Consider the following 14,917-nt stretch of genomic DNA (forward strand, 5'->3'; position numbering starts at 1 on the left):
AACAGAACAGTCCACCCAAGTAACTCTGCTCCACACAGGCTTTCTTACAGCCCTGTTTCATACATCTTACTTAGGAAAAAGCAGCATAGTTGCTTTCGCCATTTCTCCTGAATAGGGAAGCCGCTATGGTCACTACTTGCAATGAAGATTTCCTCAACCTGTAAATAATACAGTTAATCATTCTTCTCCCAGATTAGCCATGCTGGTTTTCTCCTTGGAAACTGAGTATCACATGGTGTTAACTTCAAGACAACTGGATACCACATATATCATATGATCTGAAAACAAAACGAGCGATTAGCATGGTAACTTCCTGAGCTGCCCCGCAGAATAGCAGAGTGAACAATACAAGGACAAAAGCCTCCTTGGTCACAACAGTCGTGGGAATGCATCCTATTTCCAGAGCAGGTGACACTGACCTTCAGCTGTAACACTCTTCAAGGACCCCCTCCATAGCAAACAGAACTATGTAAGGCTTGAGAATTATGCAGTCCATTGAACCCATACTTCATGTTGAAACCTTCAGATGTCAAGAAATTGTATCATTCACCCCACATAACCCTGGAATAAAATCTGTATGTATGGGATAGCAGGGGCAGATTTCTTAGTGTCTTGCTAGACATACGGGGATCTGCAACACACAGCCTGGATACAAACCAAACCTTTGGGAAACTGGCCTAACATCTGATTTTTGTATCTGAACAGGAGCTTGTTGCTATTCCTGACCCTCAGTTCTCTATGCCAGCTATGGTATAAACACATCCCTGTGAAAAAGAAGCATAAGCAGCCTTTTTCCTACCACCTTCTCTGAAGACTAGCACCTTCAACCTAGCTATATTAAGACAGCAGAAAAAAAAGGAGATTATAGTGAGCCTTTTCATTCAGAGACTTCACATTCTGCACTTTAGGAATAACATCCTTCAGTTCTTTGTAAGCAAAGCTCACAGAAACCATTTGACCTCAGATGCCCAGGACCTGGAGACCTGCTACCTGAGTAGCTTGTGACAATCCATGTCCTGAAGTGGCTGCATTACCTGCATGGAGACAGCTATTCCTGTAGGAGAACCAGCCTGCATTAGATCATCCTTTTTAGTGGCATTTTAAAACATTATTACTAGAATGAGGAAGAATTTATGTAACCATTCTAGGTAAAGTATGACCATTTAGAGTCTCTCAACACAATGCAGATACTCACAGTTCCCAAGCTGGCATGGTCCACTGGTTGTCCACCTCTGAAACGCTGTGTTTCAGCAGGCGGCCATACCCAGCTGCTGCCAAGGGTCTTCATCCCAGCTGGTGCTGAGCAGGGTGTTCAGGAGGTTCCCCCTTGCAGTCCAGTCCCACTCCCGCCCAGCCATCGCAACCCCAGATGGGGCATTTTGAGAAACTGCACAGATCCAGCACTTTGTAAGCTTTGCCTACGACACCGTCCCTCATCTCGCAGCTTACAATGACCGTGTCAGATATCTGGGGTTGTGCTAGGACAGCTGGGGCACGCAGAACCCTCAGCTCTGCACAGGTACCATTTTTGGAATCGCTTCCAGACCGGCAGTGCGGGAAGGCTGGAATGTATCACGGATTTGGCCCAACAGCCTGTGAAACTGGCAAGGAGCAGTTGTGCAGTCTGCAGGTAGAGAAGGATCCAGAGGAAGCATTATCACACTGCCAAGGCTAGAACTGCATACCTTGTTGCTGACTTGCTAAAAATGAATGTTTTTCTGTATATTGAGAATCAAAAGATTTTTTTAAAATAACACTTTTGAAAATATTAACATTATATGAGCACATAGGCATAGAACATGTTCTACCAAATTAAAGCTAGTCTATGACAGAATGTTTACATTCATAGTTTAATTACATGAAATTCTACTAGTAGGCCTAGTCTCACTGCAGATTTCCTAAGGCACAGAAGCTCTATTTGAAAATAAACCTAGAGCAACCCTCTCTCCAACCCAGTTTTGCTGGTACTTTTTCATATACAGACCCAATAATCCAAGCAACATATCACAAATGCAACATATACTGACTAGCACTTTGTGAAGGTTACCAGTTTTGTACTGAAATAAATACAATTTGGTAGTGAAGACTCTATCACAGCTTTGTCTTCTTCTCCTACATAAATATCTAAATTCTATTTTAAATTTTAGGTCAAATACCTTGAATACTTCAATTCTTCCTGCATTGGTTAGTCTCATGTTTCACTGATGAAATGACATAACACCAAAACCAATTATCAAATATTAAACTCCATTATTAGGTCCATATTCTTTTCAGTTCGCAGCTGTATATTTATTACAAACAAAACCCTGAGGAATCTGTTGTGTCTAAAGAAATACATCACTGAAATGTATACAGTAGGGAATTCATCCCTCCTTTCACCAAGCATGCAATGCAATATTTATATTGCAGATGTTTTGAAATGCAGTTTTATTCCAGTGACCTATTTGAAGTCTTTACATACATTTCAAGACAACATTATGCTAGCATCACAAGACGGTACTTAAGGAATCTTTATTATACGCTCCTTTATAAAAGGTTTTGACACAACGGAAAAATCAGTCCAGAAAAGCCCATGTTACCAGGTTTCTTGATAAACAAAATACCATGAAGCCCTGTAACCTGCACGAGCAAGGGTATCCATCACTATAGATCCCTCTTCTATATACCTCTTTTAAATAAACAGGTTTAAATTTCATTCAGTAGATGAGTTTCTATCACGACACTGTCCATTTAAATTTGTGCTTTCCAAAAGGCAAGCATACTATAGAAATAAAGTTCCCTACCCAACAGGAGAGAGAAACTCGGTAAACGTGTATGTTTCCTATTCCAGCAGAGGAATCCAAGTTCATTGAAATATTCATTATGGCTAAATCCAGCGCACCCTGTTCATAACTTCTTCTTCTTCGTTTGCTCCCCAGAGTTTAGTTTACGTTTCTTAGCAGAAGCTGGTTCATCATCTTTTTCATCATCTTTTTCATCATCTTGAAACAAAAGAGAGAGTTAATCAAAGTCAGCAAAGGTAGTATATCTTGCTCTTAAACACCATCCCCATCTCAGAACATCTGAGATGCTCAGAGAAAAGACAACATTAACTGACAACATCCTAATTTTTGGAATGTGGACAATATGCAGACAGAATAGGAATTATTACTTGTTATAACTACCACAGACCACTGAGGAAATCTGAGTAGAGGTCTTGTTATGTTACTGCATAGTACCTGTTCTAAAAAAAAATATTATTTGAATAGATAAGATAAAAAGCTAGAAAATTACATTTTAGATATAGGAAGTAATGTCAAGGTCGATTAATAGTTTATCTGCTCAGTATTTGGATGAAGGCTCAGAGAAATGGGGTGCGGGGGTAGGGGAAAAAACAGCAGACAGAACAAATGGAGCAAGACAGAACCATAAGAAATGCCACAGGGGAATGAACACCCAGAACAACAAAAAACGAGCACAACAGCAAGAAAACTTTCCTTCTGAAAAGGTTTGCTGACAACTTTACTGGTAAACCAAAACGTTATCACGTGTACTGAAAGGCCAGAATTTCTTCTGTTTTTGTTCTCTTGGTGTTACTGCCTATTTTCTTTCTCTAGCAATTAAAGAGGACAGTAAATATTTCCTTCAGTAATCTGTCACATATACATTTTATTTAATTCCCTCGGCCTCCAAGTTTTGCAAACATTATAAAAATAATCTGACCTACACCTAGAGTCAAGACAGCAGAGCTTCAAGAAGCTCTCACACCACTTTGTTTTAACAGTACCATGCCCAAACCTGCTAGTTTCATATAACTACCGTTCTACAGACTCTTTAATCACTCCCTGTTCCTGCTAATTACAATGGCAGTGGAGCGGAGGGATTGCTGGAGAGTCCGTGACCATTGTGGGAAGGCACAATGAGGGGTAACCAGCCCCGCATGCAGCAGGGCCAGCACAACCGGCCTGGGCTGCAGCCACAGAGCACTCCAAGAACCCCCACCCACCCAGTTCGGCTTTGGACCACCCGACCCTGGCACCCACCGCCCCCGCACGGCCAGGCCGGGCGCTCACCCGGCTCCAGGCGCTCCAGCTCCTCATCCGGCAGGAACCGGGCCCTGCCGGCCGCCCGCGGCGCGTCCGCCCCGTTGTCCTCGTAGATGTTGGACCACTTGATGGCCATGTCGAGGGCAGGCGGCGGGGGGGGCTTCTTCTCGGGCTGGCTGTAGCTCTCCGGCGGGGGCACGGCGTTGGTCTTCCACACCTTGAACTCCCGGGGCGGCTGCAGAGAGAGCAGAACACCGTCACGCCGGCGGGTCCACCCCTCAGGCTGCACCCCGAGGCCCCCGACCCCCGCACCTCCTCGGGCGCCCGCAGGACGCGGCTCTCCCAGTCGATCTGCTTGTTGAGCGGGTTATAGAGGAAGGCGGGCGGCTGCGACACCCTACGGAAGAGCTCGTCGGGCGGCGGCAGCCGCGGCCGTCCCCCCGGGCTGCCCCCCGCCGCCGCGCCGCCCCTCGCCTGGCGCTCCTCGGGCTGGGGCTCGTCGGGCTCCGAGTCGGAGCTGGAGCTGCCGTAGGCCGCGAAATAGCCCAGCGGATCCTCGCTGTCCGCCGCCATGGCGGGGCCGGCACCCGCGACACGGCCCGCACGGAAACGCCGCCCGCGCCGAGGGTTCCGCCCTGCGCCGCCCCGAGGGAGGCGACACCCACGGTCCTTTTCGCGTGGGGGGTCCCAGCTGGTACCCGGGCAACCCCGCGGGCATGTTTTTCTCCAAGTGACCATAGACAAACAGACATGAAACTGAAAAGACCTCTGTTTCTCTTTTCTTTTTGACACCTGCATGCCTAAGCTGAGACGAAACACGTTTTCCTTGGTGTGCGAGCATTAGCAAACCCGGGGCAGATGAAGCTTCGACCGTCACCTCTCTTTGTACCGGCTGAAGCACCACGGGGGCTCTCTTCACCAAAACGGATTCTTCAAACCTGCTGGATGAAGTTTGTACTGGACTTCTCTCGCCAACAAAGCCCATACATCTTGTTTTGCACCAGCTAAAATACTGACTAGAGCTGTTCGTTACTTACGCTACTAAGGAAGCAGGAAGGGGCTTTGGTCATATGATTAATTCCTTTATTATGAAGATATTAAACTGGGTACAGCTGATCTCTCATTATCAATACTACAATCGTTAATTTGAAAGAAACCCTACACACAAAGTATGATGAAAACAACCGCTGAAATGAGCCTGCATGGTTCCTGCAACATTTGCAAATCCTTCTTTGAGTCACACTCCTCAGCGGCCAAAAGTTTTGCTTCTCCCTTACTATTAAAAAAAATAAATATCTTAATTTAAGAATGAAGTCAATATATGCATGGCTGGAAGCAACACTTCCCACATATTTAAGAAGATGAGTGATTGACTCATTTGAAAAAAAGCAAGAATCAGGTTAGCAATACTAGTCATGAACCACAGAAAGTGCAGTTAAGCAACAAGGTGTTAATTTCACATGCATGCTTTCCCTGTGCACTGCCTGTGAATGCAGTCCTACAGGCACAGGTGTTTCACATTCAGTCAGTCTTTCCACCAAAGACAAACCTCTCTAACAGGAGAATGAGAACAAGAGCCTCCCGCACACATAAAACCACACATCCAGATACTGGCACAAACTGCTCCCGCAACCTGTACATTTTAATGATGAGAGAGGCAGACGGGAAAATAGGCAATTATACCAAAGAATTTATTCCAAAAGTTGTGATAAAAATATTTCAATTCTTTAAAAAATGCACATTATAAACATTTGGTAAGAGAATACATTCATTTAAAGTCTCAGGTTAGCAGGCTGACCTGCAGAAGCGATCCCTCCTCGGGCAGGCGTCCCACGGGCTGCACCGCGGGACAGGCAGCACAGATCGCGCCTTCCATTGAGATCTGCAGGGCTGGCTTCGGTAAGAGCTGATGCGCTTTTCCAGTTAAAGCCAAGTTTGCTCACTCTCCTCCATCACAAGAAACCAAGAAGGGAGACCCAAACCTAAGCACCGCTCTTTGGTTACAGTGGGCATTTAGGCACATCCATTTTTAGACATCCCAAGTATGCGCAACTACAGCTCAAGTTCATGGAAGGGAGTGATTTAAGCCTCCCCTTTCCATGTCAGAGAGCAAAATTTTGCTTGCATATTTAGGCGCTTAACTTCCAGAGTACCTTCTAAACCAAGAACTTTTGTTGAAAAGCATTTTCATTGTCCTGACAGTCCATGACCTTAGATGTATAAAGAAAAATAAGGATTTTTATAAAGACTAAACAGAAATCCACATCTTCATCAAATGTAAACTATTTGTATACTACGTGGGGAGTGTAGCTGAACATTGCAGTTTATTTTAACCTACTTCCAAACCCACAGTAAATATGAAAAAACAATTAGAGACTATACTGAGGTCCTGCAGACTCCACAGGTCTCCACAGAAGGTGAGCACAGTTTAGGAATATTACCCGGGTTTGAATTTGAATGGAATTACATGGCTATAGTGCTGTATGAGAGCCAAAATAATTTAAAGCCTTTAATACAAATCTACCCTTTGATATACTGAAAACATCCCGTCACTTTAGAGTGTAGTACTGCAGAACACAACTGTACACATTTCCAACTAAGAGTTTGTCTTTGCCTAGTAACTTTAAAGTGATCACAGGCCAACGTCATAAAAAGTAGATTATAACTCACGAGCGGAGTGTGAGAGGAACAGAGCATGTTACATTGTGTCAAGAAATGAGAACCTTCCCATGTTGAAATAGTTTAAAATGCATTTGACTCTAGACAATTTGAAATGTAAACCTGTCTATTTGCTTTGAAGAGTCGGTATCTGAAGTGCAACATTTCCAAGAGTTCCTGAGGCATGGATACTTTCTTGCTACAGGACTCCTGCCTACCGGACAAAACATACAAGCTTTGCATCTAATAGCATTATTCAATAACATTTTCTTACAGCCCACGTGATGCTGTTAGAGCAGTTTACATTCTTTTTCCAGTACTAACGAGAATTTATATTTAAAGTGCATCTTCAGAAATCTCTAACTAATATACAAGAATAATATGCTAAGACTTGTGGAAGCATATTTACTGACGCAAATCACTGCAATACTGAGTGCCTTTTGACTTACTTGAAGGACAGAGAACAAAGTTTGGGCGCTAAGAGATTTCTTGCAAACATAGCTACAGATTTGGCCAGATTCGAGGTTTTTCGATTCGAGGTTTTTCTCTTCTGCAAATGGAGCTGCACACACCTACATTGAGGGCAGAATTTATCATAGAGAGAAACTTAATTTTGTAAATGAGGTTAAGCTTTACGGTAAGCAAGCCTGAGCTTTTAGTTCCGAAAGATACTTATCAATACTCAATACTTTTCTCAACCGTCTTTCCCAGTTCACCCATCACAGAAACATTTTAGTTTGTGTAGGAACAAAAAAAATGGTTCAATAACTGCAGCTTAAATATCTGCAACTAAATGTGAAATCTTAAATAAATTGGTTTAAAAACCCAAACCTTTGCATGACCTTCTGAACAAAAGCTCCCCAAAGAACATAAAATCAAAAAGGTCCAGAGTCATTCAATTACCAAAAAAAAAAAAGTTAAAAACAGTAAATAGCACAGATCATTTCCCCTGATTTTGCTAGTTAACAGTTTGAAAACATTATTTTATCGTTTATAAGACATCAGATAAGTTTCAGTGCCACACTGCGTTCACTGCTGTTGAAGAGAACGTGATCTTAAAGGCAAAAAGCAATTGTCACTTGAACTGGTACTTTGCTCCTGCTGCTCTGACTGGAGCTCTGGGGGGAGTGGGGGTGCCCCAGGGTCCCCAGGCCCTGGGAGGGTGGCTGAGAAAACAACACTTTCTGCATTTCCCATCTCCGCAATTGGCAAATTCATGGAATGAAGAGAAACAGCAGACACAAATGCAGCGGTGCTATAATCTTCTTCTGGATGATGTATCTGGGTAGGTTCTTTGTCTTTTGTCTTATCAAAAAAATTAGATTCATTGGAATGTGACCTAGAAAGATTATTCGTTCCTCCATAGAGTGAGGTCATACAGGTGCTGCAGTTTAGACCTAAGACAAAAAACAGAGACTTGATTTAATTACAATGTGGTGCACTCTTAAAACTGCGCTCTGATTTAATAACAGTAGGATTGACAATGATCAGTTGTCTGTATTTTTAACAGACTAACCTCCTCATCTCACTTGTGGCATCCCACTATTCAAGACAAATCAAAAAATACACGCAGGTTATTGAGTCTGATGTGTATGGTTTCTCCATATCTCTGTATCAGCTACTATTTGACAAAGATGCCGATAATTTAAGCTTCATTTTAGAAAGTGACTTTAGCCCTTTGACCCATCTTTTGATAGCTTTTTCTCACTATGTTCTTCAAGCTTTTAAAAGTTTCAGCTACATGGTTTCACTCCAAAGCAGACGGCATTTGAAGTCTGTTTTACCCAAAGCCAGAGAAAACTTCAGGCTTTTCACCTCTAGGGTTAAAATGTACTTCTTCCTTCCTTATTTCTCTTTTGAGGGATGTGGAAGAGGAAGTAAGGTTTTTGGTTTAGAAGGCTTATACTATCTTTATCTGCCTTAAAATATGAGTACACAGAGTCACTTGAAGCTTTGCGTGTCAATAAAACCTCTCTGCCTGTATGAAAGAACACATGCTCACACTTACAACATCTAATTTCAAGTTTTGGCATTGAAAGCATGCAGGGGAACTCCCCTCAGGTTGCATCTGCTTGCTTATCTTCTGCTGAAGTGCAAAGTTTAGCAAAGCCAGAGCATCCTGCCACTGCTGTAGATAGATACCTTCTAGAGAAATGCAAGATGGAAGATAACCACCTATTCTGAGTTCTGAATTAGAACCTCATTGAAAGCAAGACAGAAATGTGAAGGCAGATATATCCATCATAACAACACATGGTAGGGTTTTTTGCAATTCGTTACTTTCCATGTGTTCAGATAGTAAAACCACAAAGCCAGGATACATGCACTAGGATCTTAAACTCAAACCAGTGATACATGCAAGAATGTTGTCCCGAACACTAGAGGAAACAAAACAAGCACGCAAACACGATTTAAAACATTCTTGGAGTTGAATTTTGCAGACCCTCAAAATAAAACTTATGTCTTACAAAAATATTATTATAAACTTCTCACCTTTGAGAGCTTCAAGTTTTTCATTTTTGACTTTCAGCACTACGTCAGTTATCTTTTCTAACAGGAAGTTTTGTGTTCTTTCTCGTCTGATAGATTCAACCAAAGCATCTAGTCCCTTTGGGTTTTCTGCTAAGTAGTCCAATAACTTCCCAGTTCTTTTTCTACTGGAAGATCGAGAAGAAATTTCTTCTGTGTCCTCTCTCGTGAGTATTTTCTTTGAACGTAGGTAATCAAAGTGTCTCTCAGCTATAATTTTGTCACAGAGATAAGGACGCATCCTTTCTAAAGCCTGAAAAACAAAACAAACTAATATTAGCCAATCTTTCCATTTATTTAGAAGCCTTATATCAATTTAGGTGGCTCTGGAATACATCTCATGTGTCCAACTGCAACAAGCCCATGCCTGAATGGTTATGAATGTAGTGGGAAATCATGGAAATCTCATCCTAGCACCAGACAGGTCAATCAACAAACTCTGAAACATAAGAGGCAGTCAGTGTTTCAACAGTAAAAGAATACAGTGAGTTGTTATTCAATAGAAAGACTATTGTGTTTTGACTAACATCTTCCTGTAATGAGTCCTTCACCGTATGAAGTGTATCAGTTCTGAATTCCCCTCCACACGGTCCTCATAGGTTAACAGTTCATGAGGGACAGAAAGAGTAAACACAAAGAACACAAGCTTTAAATATACTTTGCTCTACATCAATGATTTTATTCGGCTCACTTCCCAACTCTCAAATGTAAGACTCCAACCTTTATAATTCCTCCTCAAGACAAGTTTACCCAGACCAAGTTATCTCTGCAGGTTCAGTTTCTGAGGTGTGCTGACACATCACATACCTAGAACCTCTGGTAACACAATGCTATCAAAGTCACTTGAAAAATTTCGAAACAGGTGAGTTTACATCAAATCATTGCTTTGCCTCATGAAGCCACAAAATTTAGAATATGAGAAATAAAAGCTGTGAAGTCAGATTTAATGGACTGTATTTTGATGATAAAACTAATGTCATTTATTTCTACATACTAGGTTTCCATCAAGCCCTCCAATTACTATGGGAGACCCTATAAGATTAAGGGCTGAAGTGCCTCAAATGCACTTCTGTGAGATGCAGCCATGAACTCAGACACGAACACAAATTGACATACATATTACACATATAGCCTGACTTAAGTAGCTCTTATCTTTTGTTTGGTGTAACTACCGGATGCTAACTACTACAGTATTACCCTGTAAGTTCCACAGAAGCAAGTAACAACTTGAAAAACATACCTCATAAAGCTATGACAAAGCATTTAAAGAAAATTACATATGCATAAGGCTAGTAAGAAACCAAAACCAAGGTCCAAATATTCTTTATTATACTTTAAAGGAACATAAAACCCCAAATGAGTCAAACATCTGACACTGTAAATTACAGAAGCATGGATGGTCAATAAATAATTGATAAACTGTGACTTTTTAATAGTTTATTATACTAACTGATCACTTGTTGAGGTTGGTTTGCACATTGCTTGCTAGCAGAGATAAGTAATTCCAGACTGAATAGGATGAAGAGTTCTCTAAGATTCCAGACATTAGTGAAGGGAGAGAAAAAAAAATAAAAATCAGGAAACTATAGAACAAAAAGCCTAAAAAATAATAAATAAATCAGTAATTATTACAAAAAGTGATGCTCTACAATACAGAGTCTTCTTGACACCGAGAGAAGCACACACATTTGCAACTGAGCCTTGGATACCACCTCAGCTACCCCGCACTTGGGCTGTTTCCCAGCACTTTCTACAGGACACACGGCCACCCAGAAACCCAAACCCCGCCACTCTGGCCTTGAAACGCCACACGGGAGCGGAACACTCGGAAAAAAAATACAATTGAACTTTCAGGTGGATACCGGACCCCAGGGTTCAAGTTTTTGCGAATCGTTAGCAGCCTCTCAGCGGGAATGCTACACGTTACCTGCCCGCCCCCGTGGGCGCCCTCCGAGAGGGCGGTGGGGAATTCCGGGCCGCACGGCAGGGGCCCGGCCCGGCCCGGCGGTCCCTGAGGGCCCTCCCGCCTCCGCGCCGGCCTCCTCACCCCGGGCGCCCGCGCTGACGGGGCTTCCGCTTCCCCGCCCGGGCCCTGACCCCCCCCCCACCGCTCCGCGCCACAGGCACGCCGGCCTCTCGGCCCGACCCACCACTTACATCCTTCTTCACTTCGGCCATCTCGTCCTCCGTCAGCAGCCGCCCCGCAGCCCCCGAGCCCGGGCCCTCCATAGCGGAAACCGCTCCACCGGCACCGCCGCCGCTGGGGAGAACCGCCCACGGCAGCGCTTCCGGCCCGGGCCCCGCCCACGCGAGCTCGGTTCCGCCCCTCGCCCGCCCGCTCACCAAAGGAAACTCAGGGCCGGCACTCCGCCCCCACGGTGGCCCCGCCCACCCGCGCCTGGCTCCGCCCAGTGGCGCCTGACGCGGCGGGCCGTCAGTCCCCGCGGGCGGGCGGTGGTGCCGCGGGGATCGCGTTCCGCGGGTCTGGCGGAGCGCGGAGGCACCGGCCGCCCGCCCGCCCGCCGGCGGGGGCGGTTTCAGCCCTTCCCTCTCCAGGTGTGTCACCAGGCGGTACCGACGGCCCGTGTCCGCAGCTCGCGGCTGCCTCCCGCGGGTGTTCTGACACCGCTGGAGCCGGTGTCCGGCAGCGGGTGGGTGCGGGCACTGCTGGCCGGTCGTTCCCGGGTCAGCAGCGTCCGGCGTAGGCCGTGCCGGACGGCGGCGTTTTACCGGGCGGTGCTGCGCTGTACCGCGGCTTTAGGACGCAGGGCTGGTGACAGGAGCTTCCCGCGGGTTTGAGGGACCGACAGTGGCCGAGCCCCGCTGCTGTGCGGGCTGTCCGGGGCTGAGGACAAGCCGGGCTGCGCGCCGTGGAACCGGCAGCAGCTCCAGCTCTACCCCTCCGAAGACCGGGCAGCCCCTGCGCTCCGGCTCTGCACCGGAGGGGGCCGCTGTTCCGCTGGAGACGCTGCTGCCGCCGGTCCCGGTCCCGGTCCCGCCCCGACGCCGCGGCGGCTCCGCCCGGCCCGGCCCGCGCCCGAGCGCGCTAATCTTGGAGATAAAGGGCACAAGGCAAAACTTCATTAATTAGTATGTTTTCAGCCGCCAATGGTAAAACTCAGGTTACTGCTGCAGTCTTGAACACTTCATTTCCAGCAGTGAAACACGAAAGCGTATAGAACAGGGGCGTCCTTAATTTTCACCGAGGGCCCCATCAGCCTCGCCGTTGCCTTCCAAGGGCCGAATGTAATTTGTATAGAAGTAGAAGCAATTTGTATAGAAGTAGAAGCAATCAATACCGGGGTTTGCTTCCAGTAAGGCAAAACTACCAGTTTCACAAACATTTTGCAAAGTCCTTTTGTTTGATATGCCTTATTAATGCAGTTGTGCTTCAAACATTAACTGCAACAGTACCTATTTGACAGGACTGGCATTCCCAGCTTCTCCACAAACACGCTGGATAGCAAAGGTCCTGCCCAGAACAATTTAAAAATAAAGGACTAGTCACTGTTCTTGCCTGGTGACAAGGCTGATTTCTGTAGAGCTGGGTGTTAAAATCACAGCCAGTCCCCAAACTGGTTGCCAGAAAACACCCAAGCAGCTCTGCTGCCTGCCACTGCTGTGGAGGACACTTCTGCCCAGCAAAAACTCCTTCAGCCTCACCCTCTCCGCCCAGCCCTGCTGACCTGATCACTGGTAATTTGGCAGCACACCTTTGCTCACAACCCAAATCCTTCTGTGGTGTTATTCGCATACCAAGACACCTTTGTTTACTGCAGTTCGTTTGAATTTCTTAAAGCTTCCTGTGTTTCTCTGGATAAAACATATGAAATACAAGTATTTATCTCCCATTTTCATGCTCTAGGGCTTTAGAGCAGACTGTTTTTTTCAGGTCCAAGTGCTTATGTTGAGCCTCCCTAATCTGTGCTAGGTGCCCAAATACTCAGAAAGGTTTCAGATCCTCTGATGCTTCCAGTGAGCAGATTGTGGCACTTCTGAGACAGAGCTGGGCGTCTTCCCAGTCCCTGACTCCCATCCTTGTTCACTAAACCAAATGCCTTCCAGCTCCTCCTCTTCAAGGTGAATTATATTGTAGACTTCGCCGGCTCTGTGCAACACTGCTGATAAAAACAGCTATCGTGCATTCTGAATTGAAGGTATTTCTTAATAATCTTGCTCAGCGAGAGGTGCAGTTCAAAGCCACACGATGTCTGGAGGGTTAGGCTTCTGGATTCCTGAGCCATGTATGAGACAAACTGAAATGAATTAACTTCAGCAATCAGGAAAAGAGCATGTGGTTAGGGAATACAAGAATAGAATATGTTTTATCAGACTTAATGCTGATAAACCCTAACGGGATTTAACGGTCCAGGCAGCTGGAAGAAGACTACACTCAGCATGAAATTCATTTCAGGAGGTTAGCATCCGTTCACTACTAAGTGAGCCTCAATGAGGAGTGAGTTAGAGAGAATTTCTTTCAAGGGAGCTGGAAAGTTTTTGGACACTGCATTGGTTTTATGAGTATGTACATATGTAATGTCAATCCAGAATAAATTTCTCAGCCAAAGAAGTTTTAGAAACTGCTTATGACTGTTCAAATCTTCCACTAGTTTGGTCCTAGAAAATGTAACGCTGTCAGAATTTGTCAGGAGAGGTCAGTTGGCTTTTCAGAGCTGTGACTGGCTCCAGGTTTTCTCCCCCCTCTCCAGGCAGCCTGTACTCACTGCAGAGCAGAGGCCTCTACCGGGCAGCTTCACATGCACCCATCCCATTTTGGTCCTGGTCCTTTTGCAAGGGTCTGGGTCCTGTCCCAGGACGACTCTTTTTGGAGCTGGCAGGACCCCGCCAGCCCCTGTGAGAGCAGCAGGGCTCTGCACCAACACTGCCCCACGGAGGAGAAGGAAAACTGCCAGGCAGAGAGAAGGGAAAGAGTTTGGTCCAGTCACAGATCCAGGCTGAGGGCTTTGCCCCAATGGAGTGGATACCTGGAGCTACCAATGGCAAGTTTTCAACTACAAACTCACAGCAATAAACCTACACCTCGTAAATTTGGGGGATGAGTTTGTTGAGAATATCAGAATGCCTGGAGCTTATGATGCACAAGACTGTGACTGATGCTTTTTCGGCAGGACGCACTTAGAGTGGAGAGTGAATTCATACACCCAAGTGCAGACGCCTATACTTGCTGAAGTATAATAATATTCTACAGCAAATGTTACAAAGAGCACTTCTTTTTAAATTACTATTATTCTTTTGCTGTTGATATTCTATGAGGAACTTTTTAATGTGGCAAGTGGGAGTGACTTGTATAGCTTTTGTTATTTTTTAATCGTTGCCATTTAGAAACAAATTCAAGCAATTTGGTACCAAGTCTTTCCTATAGGCATGGATACACAAAGATGCATGTAAATACAACAGTTAAAAATATTAATTGCACCAAGCTAGATGTATCCACATAGCACTGCTTAAAATATAGTATTAAAAATATATATACTTTTAACCAGCATAGTTAAATTAGTAGAAAGGCTGTATTTAGACCAGCTTAAATGAAATCTTTCCTTGTTCCTGCTTCTCCAGCAGGAAGAGTATTGGATTAAGGTTTGTTTAAAGTCCTGTTACTAGCAAAGCTGTACAGTTTGGTAGTGGTGTAATACTTTTGGTACAGTATAGTCAATTTATGTTGGGTTCCTTAAAAAAAAAGCAGC

General features: G+C 44.9%; 2 protein-coding genes across 2 annotated transcripts; both read right to left on the minus strand.

Annotated features, from left to right (window-relative positions):
* Positions 1–2,497: 2,497 nt before the first annotated feature.
* On the minus strand, positions 2,498–4,628 carry LOC308043041 (UPF0690 protein C1orf52 homolog). Its single transcript, XM_080348887.1, has 3 exons — positions 4,338–4,628; positions 4,053–4,260; positions 2,498–2,981 (listed from the first exon to the last, which is right to left on the minus strand). The coding sequence occupies exons 1-3, from the start codon at positions 4,596–4,598 to the stop codon at positions 2,887–2,889; spliced, it is 564 nt and encodes a 187-aa protein (XP_080205013.1). The 5' UTR covers positions 4,599–4,628; the 3' UTR covers positions 2,498–2,886.
* A 1,893-nt stretch (positions 4,629–6,521) lies between these two features.
* Positions 6,522–11,500, minus strand: BCL10 (BCL10 immune signaling adaptor). The gene is made up of 3 exons (XM_080348886.1): positions 11,370–11,500; positions 9,177–9,465; positions 6,522–8,080 (listed from the first exon to the last, which is right to left on the minus strand). The coding sequence occupies exons 1-3, from the start codon at positions 11,439–11,441 to the stop codon at positions 7,713–7,715; spliced, it is 729 nt and encodes a 242-aa protein (XP_080205012.1). The 5' UTR covers positions 11,442–11,500; the 3' UTR covers positions 6,522–7,712.
* Positions 11,501–14,917: the final 3,417 nt, after the last annotated feature.

This window comes from Nesoenas mayeri (assembly GCF_963082525.1).
Source record: "Nesoenas mayeri genome assembly, chromosome: 8".
In the NCBI taxonomy this organism is placed as follows: Eukaryota; Metazoa; Chordata; class Aves; order Columbiformes; family Columbidae; genus Nesoenas; species Nesoenas mayeri.

Bases quoted from the DNA above. Each gene is read 5' to 3' on its own strand.
- LOC308043041 (XM_080348887.1), bottom strand. From the start codon at position 4,598: ATGGCGGCGGACAGCGAGGATCCGCTGGGCTATTTCGCGGCCTACGGC. The intron at 4,261-4,337 runs GTGCGGGGGTCG...CTCTCTCTGCAG, and splicing joins TCCTGCGGGCGCCCGAGGAG to CCGCCCCGGGAGTTCAAGGT. The intron at 2,982-4,052 runs GTGAGCGCCCGG...TTTTGTTTCAAG, and splicing joins GCTGGAGCGCCTGGAGCCGG to ATGATGAAAAAGATGATGAA.
- BCL10 (XM_080348886.1), bottom strand. From the start codon at position 11,441: ATGGAGGGCCCGGGCTCGGGGGCTGCGGGGCGGCTGCTGACGGAGGAC. The intron at 9,466-11,369 runs GTAAGTGGTGGG...TTTGTTTTTCAG, and splicing joins TGGCCGAAGTGAAGAAGGAT to GCTTTAGAAAGGATGCGTCC. The intron at 8,081-9,176 runs GTGAGAAGTTTA...TTTTTGTCTTAG, and splicing joins AAAACTTGAAGCTCTCAAAG to GTCTAAACTGCAGCACCTGT.